This window comes from Halichoerus grypus, chromosome 3, assembly GCF_964656455.1.
Source record: "Halichoerus grypus chromosome 3, mHalGry1.hap1.1, whole genome shotgun sequence".
NCBI lineage: Eukaryota > Metazoa > Chordata > Mammalia > Carnivora > Phocidae > Halichoerus > Halichoerus grypus.
Window position 1 is genome coordinate 3,634,789 of NC_135714.1, and position 17,522 is coordinate 3,652,310.

At 59.6% G+C, this 17,522-nt stretch overlaps 1 protein-coding gene across 2 annotated transcripts in view; it reads right to left on the reverse strand.

The window, feature by feature from the left end:
* Positions 1–17,522, reverse strand: part of SORCS2 (sortilin related VPS10 domain containing receptor 2) — a 454,863-nt gene that overhangs the window by 14,982 nt on the left and 422,359 nt on the right. For both annotated transcript variants that reach the window (XM_078068347.1, XM_078068348.1), the window contains exons 13-18: positions 15,435–15,526; positions 14,579–14,686; positions 8,927–9,047; positions 7,821–7,954; positions 6,977–7,105; positions 4,593–4,764 (exon numbers count right to left, since the gene is read on the reverse strand). In XM_078068347.1, the coding sequence (XP_077924473.1) occupies positions 4,593–4,764; positions 6,977–7,105; positions 7,821–7,954; positions 8,927–9,047; positions 14,579–14,686; positions 15,435–15,526 (756 nt within the window). The remainder of the gene's footprint in view (positions 1–4,592; positions 4,765–6,976; positions 7,106–7,820; positions 7,955–8,926; positions 9,048–14,578; positions 14,687–15,434; positions 15,527–17,522) is intronic.

Genomic DNA, 17,522 nt, shown 5'->3' on the forward strand with positions numbered 1-17,522 from the left:
GGCCGGCGGGGACAGCCACTAAGGCCTGAGCCTGGAGCCGGAGGGAGGGAGGCCCCCCGCACAGGCTGCAGGGTGTCAGGAACATGGCCAGGAAGATCGCACATGGGAAGACTCCTAAGGGGTTTCCCTGAAAATTGGGAAAACGTTGTTTTCCCTTCTCGGTTGCCTCCTGAGTGTTTCTTTGATCCCATTCTCTGCGGAGCTGGGGTGCCGGTCAGACATGCAGGGTCTATGCAGAATGATGCTCCCTGCACCTGCTGCCCCTTCCCCGGGTTTGAGCAGCACGGGGCTGTCTGACGGCCTCACGCCCCCCGGCTGGGGAGCCAGCCCCCCCACAAACCACCATTTCCTCACCGAGGCGCGGGAAATCGAGGGTAGGAAACAGGAAACAGTATCTTTCTCCACTTCACAGCAAGAAAGTGTTTTCGAGCTCCCCCTCTCCCCTCTGCCCTGCCCCATCACCCCTTCCTACCGCCCTGTCCCTGCAGGAACGCCCCGAAAACCACTTCCTGCTGACCCAGAACAACACAGGATTCGCACTGACCATTTATGATCCTCTCATTCTATGCCTGCAGAGAAAACTTGACAAAGCCCTTTCCCATAAATTACGTTCACTTAACTTTCTCCACAGATATGGTGGATGGAACAGTGTCTGTGCCCCCAAATCCACGTGCCCCCAGAACTCAGAATGTGGCCTTATTTGGAAATAGGGTCTTTGCAGAAGCGATTAGTTAAGATGAGGTCAGGCCGGAGTAGGATGGGCTCCCAGCCAGTGGCCATGTCTTTATAAGGAGAGGCAAGGGCTTGGGACACAGAAGAGACGGCCACGTGGCGACAGGGCAGAGACCACACAGAGCCACAGAAAAGGGACACCAGTGCCCCAGAAACTGACGAGACAGGGAAGACTCCGTCCCCAGAGCCTCCAGCGGGAGCCAGTCTCTGCCAACGCCTTAATTTCGGATTTCCAGCCTCCGAACCCGGGAGAGAACCGCATGCTGTCTTGTGCCTACAGCACGTGGTCCCTGGGACAACAGTTTACATGGCATCCGATTGTCCCCACGTGCTGGGCTAGAACCGCGGGGCAGACTGGCTCACCGTCCAGGGCCCTGTGGACATGCGGCCTCATGGGGACCACGGGAGCGGGGTCTCAAGCCCACCTTGCTCTGGGGGGCAGGGGCTCTGTGCAAGATGGACGCACCTGGGAAGCCCGGTGGCTCCGAGCTGTGCGGGGCACAACCGTGCGCCTCTGGACCCCGTGTTCCTGCCGGTGGGCCACTGACGGATACCCGTTGAACGATTTAAACGTTATACTTGGTTAAAATAACTTGTCATTTTCCCTGTGATCAGAACATAGTCCAGCAACCACGCGACAGACAGCAAACACGCAGGCAGGGAGATCCGTCCCCGTAACCCCACCCCCGTGCCCTGCTGCGTCTCATGCCCGCTGTCAAGATGTGAACGACTTATTCTGAGACAACCGCCAGTTCCCATGTGGTTTGTAGGGACCAAGACAGATCCCGTGTGCCCCATACCACACGCTCGGAGCTAATGCCTGCCGAAACCAGAATGTCACAGCTAGGACGTGGACATGGACACAGCCGGGGTGCCGAGCCACCGAGCCACCGCCCGCCCCGCCGTCACACCCCCGACTCATCTGTCCTCCATTTCTGCACTCATGTCGTCTCGAGAACATCCTATAAATGGAATCCGACAGCACAGAGTCGCTGGGGTTGCCTTTTTCTCATTCAGTTTAACTCTCCGGAGACTCACCGGGTCGTGGCGCGTAGCAGTCACCTGTCCTTCTCACTGCGGAGTCGTGTCCCACGCGGTGGCTGCACCACTGTTCGGGCAGACGCCCCTCGGAGGATGTCTGGGTGTTCCCAGCTCCTGGCCCTTCTGCCATAAAGCTGCCGTGGACGCTCGCGTGCAGGGCTCTGTGTGGACACAAGTCTTCATTTCTCCGAGACACACGCCCAGGAGCGCACGTGCTGAGTCACGGGGTGGTTCCATGTTTAGTTTTTTAAGAAACTGCCCCACTGTTTTCCAGCGTGGTGGTCCCATCCTGGGCTCCCGCGTATGAGGGATCCGCGCATGGGAGGTCCGGCTTCTCTGCATCCTCGCCAGCACTTGGTGGTGTCGCTGTGTCTTATTTGGGCCACTGTTGTAGGCGTGCAGTGACCCGTCATTGGGGTTGGATTCGCATTTCCCTAACGGCCAGTGAGGCTGAACGACTTTCGTGGGCTCGCCGGTCACCTGCCCGTCGTCTGCGGTGAACCGTCCCTCTGTGTCCTTGACCTGCTTCCTACACGGGGCGTTGTTTTCTTCCTGCTCTTTATGTGTTCTAGGTACCAGTGCTCACCGGATGCATGCTGGGTAAATATTACCTCCGTAGCTTGCTTTTCACCTTCTCTACGGGGTCTTCCTCAGCACGCAGGTATCTGACTCAAAGTCCGACTTGCCAAATTTCCTCTACAGGTGATGCTTTCAGCGTCCACTCTATGAATGCTTGGCCTAGCCCTAGATCTGCATATTTTCTATCTCTTTCCCAAAGGACTGATAGTTTTCCGCTTTCCATTGACCTCTGTGGTCCATTCTGAGCTGATCTGGGATCAGGTGTGAGGTTCCAGCCGAGGCTCATTTTTACTGACAGTTCGTTTGCTGAGGACCGTCCTCCTTCCCCTGAGATGCTTTCACTCCTGTGTCAAAATCAGCTGCATACTTCTATGTGGGCCTATTTCTGGGTTCTCTATCAGCTCTTATTTTTAAATCTCAGATGCTTACAGAACTTGGCCCCCGCCCCAGATCCAGCTAGTTCCGCACGCAGCTTGGCCTGTGCGTGAGGGCGGGTGGGTGTGACTTGTGCGTCAGTGTCAGTGCTTACGAGTGTGTGAACACATGGTGAGGGCGTGTCTGAATTCTGTAGTCAGTGTGTGAGAATGTGAGTGTGTGTGAGCGTGCATGAGTGTGTGTCCACCCCCCACCCAAGCTCCCAAGCTCTCCCCCCGTCCATGAGGAAGCCAGCAGTCCTTCTGGATAGGGGAGTGTGCTGGGAGACCTCTCTTGCGAGAGCATCTTTCGGTCACTCCAACGACCCCATGCAATCAAGGCTGGGGACCACTGGGGCGGTGGGGCTGACTGGCCTGTCCTGTCCTGGCTTCAGCTAGGGACTCAGCAGATGGACCATGTTGCCCAGATGGAAGGCTCTAGGGGGCAGCAGATGGCCATTTTTCCTGGAAGTCTGTGCTGGAACTTGGGCAGCAGGTGGGTCCACTCTGAGGGTCCAGGGGCCCCACCTGGGGAGGGGGCATCGTCCTCCCGCCACACCAAGCTGTGTCAGATGCCCAACCACTGTCCCGGGGCCACCCCCGAGGCCCCAAGCATGAATGTCAGGACCAGGCTCATCAGCACAGGGGACCACAGACCAGGCAATGTCCATGCGGAGCTCTGTCACCTGTTACTGTGTGGCCTCGGGTGAGCCACTGCACCTCTCTGAGCCAGGGTTTCCCAGCTGGGCACATGGGCGCTCACACATACAGCTCCGTGCCCTCTGGCCTCAGTCTCCCTGTCTGCATGACAGCAGACATCAAAGACCTCTGTCATCATCTGGGCACCATATTTGGAAGGACGTGTGCTAAACAATGCACACACAGTTATAAAGCTGAACTCGCTTCATTCGGCATATTTGTTAACCAAAGATCCGAGCACCCACGAAGCCCCGTGCACAGACGGCCGGTGGTCCCGGGGCGGGTCTCCCTCCGGTGGGAGCTGGCTTCTCCTCTGTGCCATTCTATGGCTTTGAATTTCCTGCATGTCAGTAAGATTTTCTGATTTCTGTTTTTGGATGCTCTACAGGGAGTTTGCTATTTCTATAATCAGAAAAATAAGCATGCTGTGTATTAATTTTAAAAGACTAGAAGAAAATACAAAACTTCGCAGTTGTTACCTTGGGGCGGAACAGGGTTTTTAGTGATATTTATATTCTTGACATTTTAGGTGTTTTTCAAATGTTCTACCATGAGTATAAATTCTTTTTTTAAGTCAGAAAAATACGTAACACTTGCACTAAAGAGAAAAAGAGAGAAAGTAGAAGACTGGGAGGGGATTTACATATTCGTATATATTATATAGAATTAAATCCATATCTGTCTATCATCTACCTTCAGGATTTATCTTTGGTTCTGGGATTATAAGTAATAGTGTGTGTTGTTTTTTTTAAAATTGTCTGCTTTTCTTAAGATTCCAGATTAACTAAATCAATATGATTAGAGGTTTAACAAATTGCCACCCACAGGAACGAATAAATCTTGGAAGCGTCAGAGTCCAGTAAACACACTCCGCCATGCACAGAAGGGTCCCTGCCGCGTGTGCTGGTTGCACGGTGACCCCCCATATTCCACTGTCCTCTGCAGTTCGGATGCTGCTCGGGGCCTGGGGAGGGGGCTTCCGACCTGCTCTTACCCCCTCAGCTTGGAAAACGCCCACCTAGATGATTCTGCTCCAAACCACCTGGAAGCAGAGGGGACACCCACCCACCCCCCGTCCCCTGCTTGTCCGGCGGGAGTGGCCCCGCGGGGACAGCACGCCGCGCTCACCTGCTCCTGCCGCACCACGAACAGGACGTCCTCTCTGGGCCGCACGGCCACCGCCTCGCCACGGATGCTGACCTGCAGGCCCCGGGGCGGCATGAGCGGGCACTGCAGCTGCGAGGGGCTCTGCCGAGGGTCCACGCCGCCCTCACACACGTTGGACACCACCTTCCGGTACCTGCAGCCAGAGGGTGGGTCAGGGTCTGCACAGACGGCGGGGAGGGCACGGGCCCCGTGGCCTGGCAGGGACTCGCCGGTGGCAAGGTGTGGCTCCCGGCTGGCAGCCTCCTTACGGATGCCCGGCCTCCTCCTGGCCTCCCGGCCTCCTCCCGGCCCCACCGAGAGCCACTGCTGCCCCATGTCGGAGCTAAGAGGCCAGGAGAGGTGGGGGGTGGCCGGCCGCTTCCCTGTGCAGTCACAGGACTTACGACAACCCTAACACCTCCTGTGGGCGAGGGTGTGACTGGGCGCAGCCTGAATGCTGGGGCCTCGCTGAGAAACGTGCCCAAGAGGGGCCGGGGCTCCCTTCCTCACCACCCGGCTAGAGGACACCTGATCCAGCGACTCCTTGCCACCGCGTATCTGCTGGGGGACGGGCGGACCACGTATAGCCGCTGCCCTTGCCAGGCAGATGGCCCAGTGCGGGAGGCAGACTGCGCCACGCTACCCCCCACATCAAGGTAAAATCACCGCCCACAAGCTCTGGGAATCAGTCCCTGAGAGAGCGGCTTTCAGCTGAAGTCGGAAGGGCGAGCAGGAGAGGGAAGGGCACCCAGGCAGCAGGACCAGCATGGGCAAAGGTCCTGTGGTGGGCAGCTGGAGCCAGAGTGGGGAGCAGGGCTGGGAGGAGGCTGGACAGGGGTTGGGATGCAGAGACCATGGCTCTGATGGACCTTTTAGGTTGGCCGGGGCTGGCATCAACTGACTTGCCGATTGTGAAGCTCCCTAAGGCTACAAGGGACCCTGGGTCCATAAGACTCGCATCACTGCCAAAGAGCCTGGCTCTGCCCACCTCCCTGAGCCTGGAGCCCCCTCCTGCCCCCAGAGCTCAGCCACGGAGACACACATTCAGGGGTTTATCATGCAAAACACACTGGATTAATTCAGAAGAAAATAAATCTAAGAGCTACCCCCCACGGCACCTTGGTGCCCAGAGTGTGCACATGGTCCAATGTGCAACCCTTCACTCTTGATGTGGGCCCTAGCTCTGACACTCCTGACAAGTGTCCCTGCTTGCCACACCCTAGTGAGTGCACCAGAGAGGCTGCTGTGGCTGATGGCTGGAGGGATGATGGGTGAATGATGGATGGAAGAGAGATGGATGGATGGATGGATGGATGGATGGATAATGGGTGAATGATGGATGGAAGGAAGATGGATGGATGGACGGATGGATGGATAATGGGTGAATGATGGATGGAAGGAAGATGGATGGGTGGACGGATGGATGGATGGATGGATGATGGGTGAATGATGGATGGAAGGAAGATGGATGGGTGGACGGATGGATGGATGGATGGATGATGGGTGAATGATGGATGGAAGGAAGATGGATGGATGGATGGATGGATGGAAGGGGGAATAGATGGATGGGTGATGGGTGAATGATAGATGGAAGGATGAAGGAGGGAGGGAGGGAGGGATGATGGGTGAATGATGGAAGAATGGATGGATGGATGATGGATGGATGGAGATGGGTGAATGATGTAAGGATGAAGGATGGATGGAGGGATGGATGGGTGGTGGGTGAAGGATGGATGGATGGAGGGAGGGAGGGAGGGATGATGGGTGAATGATGGATGGAAGGATGAAGGATGGATGGATGGATGATGGGTGAAAGATGGATGGAAGGATGAAGGATGGTTGGAGGGATAGATGATGGGTGAAGGATGGATGGATGGATGATGGACAGATGATGGGTGAGTGCTGGAAGGATGACGGATGGATGGACAGATGGATGGACGGATGGATGGATGGATGGAATTTACACTGCTGAGGCCAAAACCTGCACCATCTGGTCCTGCTTCCTAAGCTCTGCCCCTGCCCCTTCCCCAGGGGAAGTAATGGGGATTTTCTAAAAAGTCCACTGATGTTTTCTCCCCTCTCAAAACTGCCTCAAAGGGAAACAGAGACCTTAAGATAGAGCATCTCGGGACCTCCTGAAGCTATGGGTTCACAGCTTCATACACCTGATGCTTTCGCTCTTTGTTCAGAGCCAGCTCAAAGCACACTCTGTCCCTGATGCTGCCCATGTGGGCTCAGATTCAGCCCCTGCAGGATCGGTGCCCGGGGTGACTCTCAGGAGCCCAGCCAATAGGGCGTCGTTGGTTGACTTCTCTTTCCGCGACTCTGCCCCCAGAGCGGCGCGAGGAGGCGCGTGCCGCACTCACCCAAGGCTGCTGCTGTAGGTCTGGCCCAGGACACAGTTGTCTGGCGGGGACAGGGGGTTAAACCAGAAGCTGGCAAAGCACTTGCTGACATCAGACTCCGAGGAGGGGGAGCGCTCAAATCCGTAGTCACTGTTGGAGGGCAGAAGAGCGGTCAGAAGACAGGTTTGGGTGGGGATGGGAGCTGGTCTGGGGCGGAGGCCTCACAGCAAGGGCCCGCGATGCACCTTGTTTGTGGGGACACACAGCCCCGTCCAGCCTGAAAATCAGGGTTACATTCCAGGTGAGAAGAGTTGCAGAGGGGATTCTGGGAATTCCCAGGAGAGCACGGAGCCCAGCCCAGATATCCTGGAGGGCTGCTTGGAGGAGGTGCACTGAATCTCAAAGGAAGGCAGTGGACAGCCGGGGGGAAGAGAGGGGAGGGGCACTGTACAAGGGGCCCCTTCAACGCTGGTGAGGGAGGTACCGGTGGAGGTGTTGGGCATGTAAGGGGGAGCAGGAGGGCAAGGGTTGAGGATGGCTAGGGAGGCAGGCGGCGGCCAGAGGCTTCGTGAACCAGGCTCTGGAACTCGGAGGAGGGCTGGGTGGGCACCGCTTGCCCCCAAGACACCCTCCCCAGTTCCTAGCGCCCTCCCCGCTGTGAGCAGGCCACTGTGATGGCTGTGCCCACGCGCCCTTGAGTTCCCCGACGATCCTCCCGGGAGCGCCCTGGGCTTCGCTCCTGGCTCTAAGGCATAGAATAAGGCGGCAGGAGGACTGTGAGTCTGAGACCCACACTGGGCGGTGGCTGCCGGCTCATGAAGCTGCTCAGGGCGCCCCGGAGGCCCGTGGCTGGCGCGGTCCTCACCAGAGGAAGTCCGACTCCCGGCACCTGCACACCCGGGACTCGAGCGCCGACGTGAAGCTCCGTCCCTTGATGCACCAGGACGTGGACTTTCTCTTCCGGAAACTTCTCTGCTGGCCCATGATGCAGCGGTCGCCCTGCAGCGGGAACGTGGGGTGAAGAGCCGGCCGAGAAGGGTCCACTGCCCTCCGGTGGCTTGGACTGCTGCTTTTGCCCGTCCCCAAAAATAGCCGATTCTCAACCCCCAGGCAGCTGCGTGGGGCAGGGGGTGAATCCCCTTTCCCAGATGGGGAAACCGAGGCCCAGAAGACAAAGTGGCATGCCTGAGGTCAAGCTGGGGCAGCCCCCCTCCCATCCCGACCCACAAGCATCCATTGAGCACCCACTGTGTACATGCTCCCCCTGGCCCTGAGGGGTCACAGTGCTGCTGGAACCCAGGTCCCTGTTATGTTTCTCCTTGTCCCCGGGGTAGACACCCTGTGCAGGAGCTTGGAGGAGCCACGGCCCACGGGGCGCATGGGGACACACAGCAGGTCCTCGGCATGCACTCGCAGCAGCCCCCGCCCAGCCCCACAATGGGGACAGTGACAGGAGCAGGGACCCCAGCAATTCCAGAGCCCCACATTCTGAAACCTTGAGCCTCCTCATCACAGCTTCGGCAGCACAATCTGGTCTGCACTGCAGGCGGGCTGCTTCCTCCCTTATTTATTTCACATGGTGTGACTAGTCTACCTTTTGTTCTAGAAACATCTATGTGTTTGAGGTTATGGGGCGGGGCTGCCATAACCCCCCGGGGGTGTTAAGTAATCTATGACACAGGCCCGTGTTGCCCGCCTACCATGTCACAAGCCCCGGACCCCAAGCACACTGGACTGCACAGTGGGGTCAGGGCGCATGGCCCCGTGCCCCTGAGTGTGGCGGCAGACCCAAGCCCAGAGCAGCCCAGACACCAAGAAGTGGCCAGAAAATCCAGCAGAAGGACCGGACGTGTCAGGGCCGCCGGGGTTCTGGGAAGCCCTGTTGGAGGTGAGGCTCCTGGTGCCGCGCAGGAAGGGGGATGCACAGGCAGGGAAGGCTGCCTGCCCCCCCCAGCCTAGGCCCCCGCCCACCTTCAGGTCAGTGAGGTCCCAGGAGCCGTAGTCCTCCTCCCTGCATGGCCTGGAGAATGAGGGCCGGAAGTCCACCTTGACCAGCTCCCAGTCGGACCGGAAGCTGATGTGGCCGAAGACGCTGGGGAGAGAAGAGGAGGGAAGGAAAATCACCTTAGCCTGGCCTGCTTCATGGTGCGAACCACTTCCCCTTGGGGCCTCAGCGCCCCCTCCTCACGGGCCCAGTGGCAGCTCTCCTGGCCTCTCCTAGAGTCCTGCCCCCACCCCCACACTGTGCCCAGCAGGCTGCAGGCGTGTGGTCCTGGTGGTGGTGTCTCCATAAGGATCACACACCGTCTGCGGCTCATGGATGGCACGGGTGGGGGTCTCCCCCCACAACCCCCCTCAACGGACGAGGAAGTGGGCGCAGTCGTGTCAGGAGCCCGGGCCTCCCAGTTGCCACCCGGGCCCTTCCATAGCCTTCCACGGTCCTTGCTTCTGTTCCGCAGAATGTCGGGGGGGTCAGCTGGATGCGGGGTGTTTCTCCCGCCTCAGTCAGCATCACTGCGCCGGGGTCTGACCCGCGGACACCCAGGTCGGCCTCACCGTGCCGGAACCCTGCCCCGCGAACACCCAGCTCTGCGGAGCTGGGCCACCGGCTGTTTTTCCCGGCACAACCAGCAATCCAAAGAGAGGTAACGAGTCATCATACGGGCTCACAGCGGCAGGACCTCAGCCTGTGCTCACCTCCTGCTCGCCGTGTGGCCCCAGCCTGGGTGAGTGGAGGAAGCAGGGGAATGGAGCACCACGGGGGCTCTTGAAAGGCCAGCCGTGTACAGGGCACCCATGATGTGCTGGGGGTCCCATCTATGCTGTCTGGTCTAATCCCCACCACAGCCTCGTGAGACAAGTCCACCCCTATTTTACAGAAAGGAAGACTGAGGCACAGAGACGCTAAGTAACTTGCCCCAGGCCACACAGCTTGTTTGGGCCATTTCATCTTCCTCAACATGCAGCAGTCATTTGCTGAACACCTACCATGTACCCAGATCCCTCCCTCTCTGCAAGGACTGCTATTTCAGGGGCTCCAAAAACCACCACAGAAGAGGGGCTCAGCCAGCATGTCCTTGGTCCTTCCCGAGTCCAACCTGCAGCATTCCGGACATATCACCAGAGGTTGAGCATCTGGATAGAGGAGGTGATACCCCCTGCTGTACTCAGTTCCCTTCCAAGCATGTTGACAGGGACAGGATACTTGGGGAAGGACAATCAGGATCCGAAAAGATCCTAACCCCATTCTAGGATGGTAGGTCACCTGGCTCATTCTGTTTTCTAGGGGACATGATGGCTGGCTCTGAATGTCCGAGGCTAATATCTGAAGAGGAGTTTTGCTTTCATGGGACATCTCTGAGCCAGGCAGGCCTGGGTTGATGCCCCATCTCCTATGTCTGTGACCTCGGGCAGGTTCACTCCCTCTGTGTACCCGTTTCCTTAGCTTTAAAACGGGGACGATAGTTCTGGCCTTTCAGGATTGATGGCGGATTAGCAATGGTCTGTGTGCGGTGCCAGCACACATTAGGGGCTTCATCCACATGCACACGCAACAATTTCTCTGCTCCCCAAAACAGTCCCACGAAGTAGATACTGTTATCTTTATTTTGCAGATGAAATCCCCCACCTCTGCAGGCTGGCCATGGGCCTCCTCAGGTCCTCAAGGCCCCTGAGCCTCCCTCTGTCTCAGCCTTGACCTGCCCCTGTGGTCAGCCTTGTGTCCTGTCTCCCAAACAAACCCCGCTGGGCTGGTTACAGAAACAGAGAGTGAGGGTCTTATCTCGATAGGGACACTCTTCAGGGAGCACTTAGGGCGCCCCCAAGGCAGAGCAGGCCTGCCCCCTCCTGCAAAGCACGTGATCCTGAGAACAGCAAGCGCGCACTGGACACGTCCTGACACGACCCACTGACTGTGCGAGGCGCTGGGTCGGCGTCTCATCTTCTCCTTTCCCAAACCCGTGAGGAATATACTGCTGTCATTCCCATTTTACAGACAAGGAAACTGAGGCTGACAAGGGACCCGCCGAGGACAGCGCAGCCAAGGCCGCTGCCTCCTAAAGCCTCAGCTGAAATGCAGAAGTATCTGTCACCTGGTTCATTCTGAGTTTTAGGAAGAACATGCCAAAGGCAGCCCGCGGATCACCTCACAGTTAATAGGAGAGAAGGGGCCAGGCGGGGCAGGGTGGGCCAGGAGCCCCCCGCCCCATAAACAGCCCCCCGACCCTGGGCGTGGCACGGGAGGGGAGGGTGGGCCTCGGTGACCCAGCCTGGGGGACACATCCTGGAAGGCGGTGGTGGTCACCTGTGACATGACCTTTGGGTAGATTTGGATAAAAAATCACCTGAGAAGATGTTCTCAACTGTGCAGGAAACAGGACAGCAGGGGAGAGACACAGAGAGACAGAGACACGGAGAGGGAGACAGGAAGGAGCAGGGTGGGGGGGGGACGGCCGCCGGGTCCCAGCGAGGATGCGCCCACGGCCCAGAGACATACACGTTTTGTTCTAGCGTGCCCGTGTGTCCCCTCTTGGGCCGTATGACTGGCTCCCATGTCACCTGGGATTTGAACAGCGTGTGGAGACGCAGCTCCAGGAAGGAGGAACTGTCCTCCTTTAAAACCTTAAAAGGTTATAGCACCTGCTTTTTCTGGGGCCAAACCCAGCCCTGGTGCTGTGACACATGGGACCAGGGGCTTGGCTCCAAGCCCAATGCTCTGGGGTAGAAAGTGTCCCCATTTCTCAGCTGGGGAAGCCGAGGCCTCTGGCCCGGCGGGCTCACCACCCTCCGTGCTGGCATTTTTGCTCGATGGACACCAGCCTGCTCGCCACACCGCAGACGGACAGCCCTGCGTTGGACCCCAGGCTGGAGCCCTCCCTCCCCTGCCCACACACGCTGACACCCTGCTGCAGCCCCAGGAGGAACCGGCCCTCCCGTCTCAGACCCGAGCCTGCGGCAGCATGAGGCCCACACACATACACGGAGCCATACGGGACATAACGTGTCCCCAGGCAGGGGCATGGCAGCGACTGGGTGTCCAGGGGAAGCGCCCCAGCCAGGGTCTCTAGGACGACATCACCGGGTCCCCTCCCTCTCCAGCTCTGGGGACCATGCCGAGCTGAGGTGACAGGGGCCCCTTGCCCACCACTCCCTCGGTGCAGAATTATTGAGATTTTAGCACCTCTAGAAAGGGGGGGCAATACATCCTTCCGTGGACATTTCTTATGAGGACAAAACGAGATGACGTAGCAAAATGGACCCGTAACCTGCAGCAGGTCCTCAGCAAGGCGTCCCCAGGGCCCTTGTCCGAGGGACCATACTGCCGAAGAGGCAGGGAGGACACCAGGCTGCCTCCGTCCTGGTGGCAGGGAAGGCCCCCCGGGGAGGGGACACTAAGCTGAATTTCAGTCTGCAGGGAATTCAGACGGCTGCCCGCCCCTGTCATCTCAAACGTCCGAGGGAGGAGCCCACACTCACTGTTTCCCCGTCCTGCCCCGCGCCATCTGCAGCCCCCAGAAGCCTAGGAGGTGGGCACCAAAGTGGGGGTGGTCAGCAGTGGTCAGCGGTGGTGGGCTGTCCAGGCCGCGCTCCCAGCCCCACCCAGGCACCAGAGCAGCTCAGGGTTCCCTTCCCCCGGTGTCCCCACTAATGAAGGTTTCTTGCCAGTTTGGGTTTAAGGCTGGGGGCTCATCCACGTGGATCTCGGAGGGGGGCGGTCAGAGATGCGAGCCCCTCGCCCAGCACGGCCGATGACAGAGCCGAGGGGGCCGTGGCGTGGAGGCCCACTGGGAGCTGGGAGGGCGCACAGCAGTGTGAGTCCCTTAACCAGGTGCTTCTTGCCGGGGCCCTGCCAGGGAATGGCTCCCAGGCAAGAAAGCCGTGCCCGCCGCAGGGCACACAGCCACCCCAGGCCGGGCCCGCGGGGAGAGCGTGCCCGTGTGTCCCCTCTTGGGCCGTATGACTGGTCCCGCTGCTGACCACTGTCCTGGCCAGGCCGGTCGGCTCCCGGAAAGATGGCACCAGAACAGGAGGACCGTCCGCATCCTGACGGGGGGCAAGCAGCCGCTCCTTCTCCACCCCACCGGTGGGCCCTGGGACACCAGCATCGTTCACACTAGCGAGGAAGGGGGCCGCTCTTTACTTAAGTTTGAGGTCCGCCCACCGGACCGCCAGCTCTGAGGGTCCTCGGGGTCCTCGGTGCCCAGAACAGCGGGCGGCACGTTGAGGCCGTGCTGGAAAGTCTGAGAGCCGCTGGCCTCCACGGCCTCTGCTGCGGTGTGGAGCCGGGGGGCCCGGTCAGCGGGGGAGGCGCAGTCTGGGGGCCCCGTCTGGGCCTTCGGAAGCTTCCGCCCAGTCGGCCCAGAGAAAGAGCAAGCAGAGAGGCTGACCGCTCGCAGAGACCGGGGGGCCGCAGTGCAGCGCCCCACCTACCACCAGCAGCCCCCGGCCTAGCGGAGCAGGGAAGGTTGTGGGGCCCTGTGATGGCTTCCTGGGGCTGCCCCGGCCACTTCCACAAACTGAGGGCTGCGAACAACAGAAACTTATTTTCTCCCAGTCCTAGAAGCCATGAATTTGAAATGCAGGTGTTCACAGGGCAGGGCCCCGTCCACAGGCTCTAGGGGAGGGTCCTTCCTGCCTCTTCCAGCTCCCGGGGCTCCCGGCACTCCTCGGATTGTGCCCCCGCCTCCAGTCTCCGCCTCGGGTCACTCTCTCCCCATGTCTGTCTGCATCCCTCCCCTTCTTATAAGGACGTTGGATTAGGGCACCCCCCATGGCAGTGTGACCTCATCCTGACTGATCGCATCTGCAAAGACCCTGCTTCCCAATAAAGTCATGGGTTCTGGGTACGTGTGCATTCTGGGAAACACGGTCTCCCCAGTACAGGCGTCATCAGTAAAAGGCAGGCTGTGCAATGTGGCCAGGCCATACAGAGAATCAGCGGAGCTGTTAGAAATGCAGAGTGTCAGGCCCCACCCTGGCCCGCGGATCAGCCTGAACAAGCCCCCAGGAGGGCAGATTGGCCAGGAAGGAGCCTTCCACAGCTGGACCCCCTCTCCCCGGTGTCTGGGGAGTGCAGTCGAGCCCTGTGCACCCTGTTCCAACTCCCGCCCTCTCAGATCCCAAGAAGGATGCCCCTGTGCCCCCTCCTCACCGTGCCCAGGGCAGCATTTGGCCCAGAGTGAGGCCTGGCTCCCCCTGCGAGTTGGCAAAAGGCCTCGGGCTCAGGGGCCCAGAGCTGCAACCTCAGAGCCCAGCCTGCCCCGGCCACAGCCTGGCTCCGCCCTGCATAGGCCCTCCCTGCGCAGCGGGCCTGGGAGCCCTTCCAGGGGCCAGGAGCTCATAATAATAATGGTGATGATGATGGTGAGGAAAGCTCCCAAGGCCGCTTCGGGCAGTGGGCCAGAGCCGCCCTTGACTTGGTTCCAGCCCTCACCACCTAGGTGATCCTGGGCAGGTGACGGACGTCCCAGGCGTGGCAGGGGCCAGTGGACAGGAGGACATGAGGAGGCAGGTGTGAGGTTGGAGAGGAGAGTGAGGAAGATGGGAAGGAGGGGGGGAGGCCAGTGCTGAGTGCACCCCGGAGCAGCAAGGCCATCTGCCCGCCCGCCTCCCGTGGGCACTCACGTCATGACCAGCGTCTCGTCCCCCGGCTCACTCAGCAGCCCGTCCACAAACACGGAGGTGCTGGTGAAGTTGTGCGTGCTCCAGGTGAGGCCCTCGTCCACACTGAACCTGCCGAGAGACGGGGCGTCACCACCGCAGGCAGGTGGGAGCACGGCCCGTGTCCCGGACCTGCTGCCCTCCTGGATCCAGCCCTGCCCGAGCCCCGGCGCCAGCGCTGCCCAGCTGAGGGGGCTGGGGGCCCACAGCAGCCGCCCGCCAGCACCAAGTGGCCTCCGCATCTCCTTAGTAACACTACAGCCAAGGAGTTCTGGGCGCATTGTCTAGGTACCGTGACGCTGCTTTGCAGCCCCTGGACTGCAGTTATCTGGACCTTGGAACATCCAGGTCAGCCCCACACAATGCCTGAGCCTAGCCTAAGGGTTGCCAGGCCAGGGACAGAAGTTTACTGCCTCCCAAAGGCATCATATCACGGTGTCCCCAGCTCGTAGTGCAGAAAACTCTTTTTCAGACTAAAGTGATATTGGCTTCCCGGCAGCTCTCCCAGCTCTGCCTTCTGAGTCCAGAGTTCACACCTGCCCTCACTTCCCCACAACAGCCCTTCAGATGTCTGAAGCTGATCCAAACGCCCTCTCACCTGGGCACATCCCTCTGGCTTCCTTGCCTGGCCCTGCCTCCTCCAGCTGACTAACTTGTTGATGCTTGGACGTCACCTCCTCTGGGAAGTCCTCCCTCCAGCCCCCCGACCATGCTGTGCTGTTATTCCCTGTGTCCCCCTGCCTGGCCTGGAACAGCTCCCAGGTGGCGGAGCCCTGACCACCCTGCCCCCGCCCCCCATGCCGGGCCCCCATGGCGTTACTTGAGGATCTTCAAGGGGATGGAGGTGTCCTTGATAGCTGCGATCACGCCGCCGTGGTCCAGGTAGAGGACGTGGTGCTCTTCCTCGAACACCTGCAGAGGGGGCAGGTGACACTCTGAGGGCAGGTCACTCTCTGGGGGCAGAGGCGTCAACACACAGGCTGGGGGCCACCAGCAGAGGCCAGCTCCCTGGGGCAGGGCCAGCCTGAGGGCTCCCCGTGTCCCCCAGGCCCTCCCCATACTCTCCCACGCCACCCAGACTCAGTGCGCGAGGGATGAGTGAATGAGCATGGCAGTTTCTAGACCACTGGCGTGAGAACGTTGCGAATAAATGCCACAGGCAGCCCTCTGCACAGGAAAAGCCCGCACACCAATATGGCAGACGACGTGAAGGTGAGAAAGAAATCATGGAAGTCAACAAACCTCTATTTGACTACCCAGCAGGTGTGCCGCCTCCTCCAGGAAGCCCTCCCTGAAGCCAGGCTGGGTGGGGAGTGCCTCTGGGCTCTGGGCCTGAGCACTTACTACACTATTTGTCATTGTCTGCTCCAGCCAGGGAGCTCCTCCCAGGCAGGGCCTGCCTCTGAGTCCTCTTTTGTGGCCCAGCACGGCTCAGCTCAGAGAGCTGAGGGTGCCTGTGCTCGGGGAGCGTGTGGGGGGATGAATGAATGAATGAGTAAGCGAGTGAATGAATGAACTGTCACTGTCCCCCGGACAGGGCTCAGACAGGAGGAGACACCTCTGGTGGCCCTGGGATCGGTGCTCCAGGTCCTCTCTGTTTGGGTGGTGGAGCCCAGGGGGAGAGATGAAAGTCTGGGCCCAGGAATCCTGGGATGCTGGGGGGCGACAGACCAGAGGGGCAGAAGCCCACCGAGGAAAATGAATTCCCAAACAGCCGGGCTTCTCCTCCAGGGAAGAGTGAGCTCCCTGTCCCAGGGAATATCCAAGGAGAAGCTAGTCTCCTCTCCGGGACCCCGGGCTGCCAGGCACAGCATTAGAACCACACTGGGTCCTTGTGCTGTGTAGGGCATGCCTCGCGCAAAGGCATCTGCCTCCCTGCGCCCGCAGGGCTCCGTTGTCGGCTCTGTTGCTTTGAACTTGCAGGGGCCTCTGGCCGCACCAGGGAACCCTCATTCCTGCTCCACTGGGGGCCTACTCCTCTTTCTTTCCGGGGTGATCAGGCCGTGGGGCGGTGGGGTGTGGCAATGAAACCACACACGTGGGTTCTCAGAGCCTGGTTGCCCCAGAGCCCCAGGCCCGGGCCTCCCGCCCTCTGGCACAGCTCTGTGCACACGTGGCTGGGGGCTCCTCCCCAGAGGACAGGCAGGGGCAGTGACCATGCCCCCTCACCCCAAAGATGGGGTGCCTCCCAGCCACCCCAGGGCACCCCCAGAGCGACTCTACTCTCATTAGCCTGGGACTCTGCAAGAGGCGACTCAGGTCTGACCCCCACCAACAAGTCATTCTGTGGCTTGATCAGCCCCTGGGCAGCAGGGCCCAGGGGCAGGTAGCCTCCCCTTCCCATCTCTCCACCCACCCCCCGCCTCCCCACACTCCAGGCTCCGAGGGGACTCCTTGAATGTTTTCTGGTTTGTTTTTTTTATCATCCTAGGGAGCTCGTGTTTTTAAAAGGTTATGTCCATTAAGCAGGACACACACTGCCATTTGTAATTCATATTCTGAGAACTCTCCTCTCAGACACATGTTATTACATCCTTGACAATCTGCCCGTGCTCAGTAGGCTGCCCTGCCTTGGGTGACTGTCCCAGCCTGTCCTCTGTCCCCTCCTCCTCTGCACTCAGGCATGCAGTGCCCCTCCTCTCCTCCCCCGGCTCCGGCGCCCCCACCCGCACCCACCAACGCCAGGCCCCCGTCCACACTGGAACCAATATTCCCCCATCCAATTCCCTCATTCCCAAGCGTGGAATCCCAGCAAACTGCTGGACTACAGGGGCCACTGTGAGTGTTTTACAGTCGGTTTCTAGAAAATAAGAACACCTTGTCTGTTTCACCCTGGCCTACTTAATCTAACGGGGGGCACGCTTCCCTAATAAACGCACAGATGGTGACCTTTCAGGAAGTTTAGGCA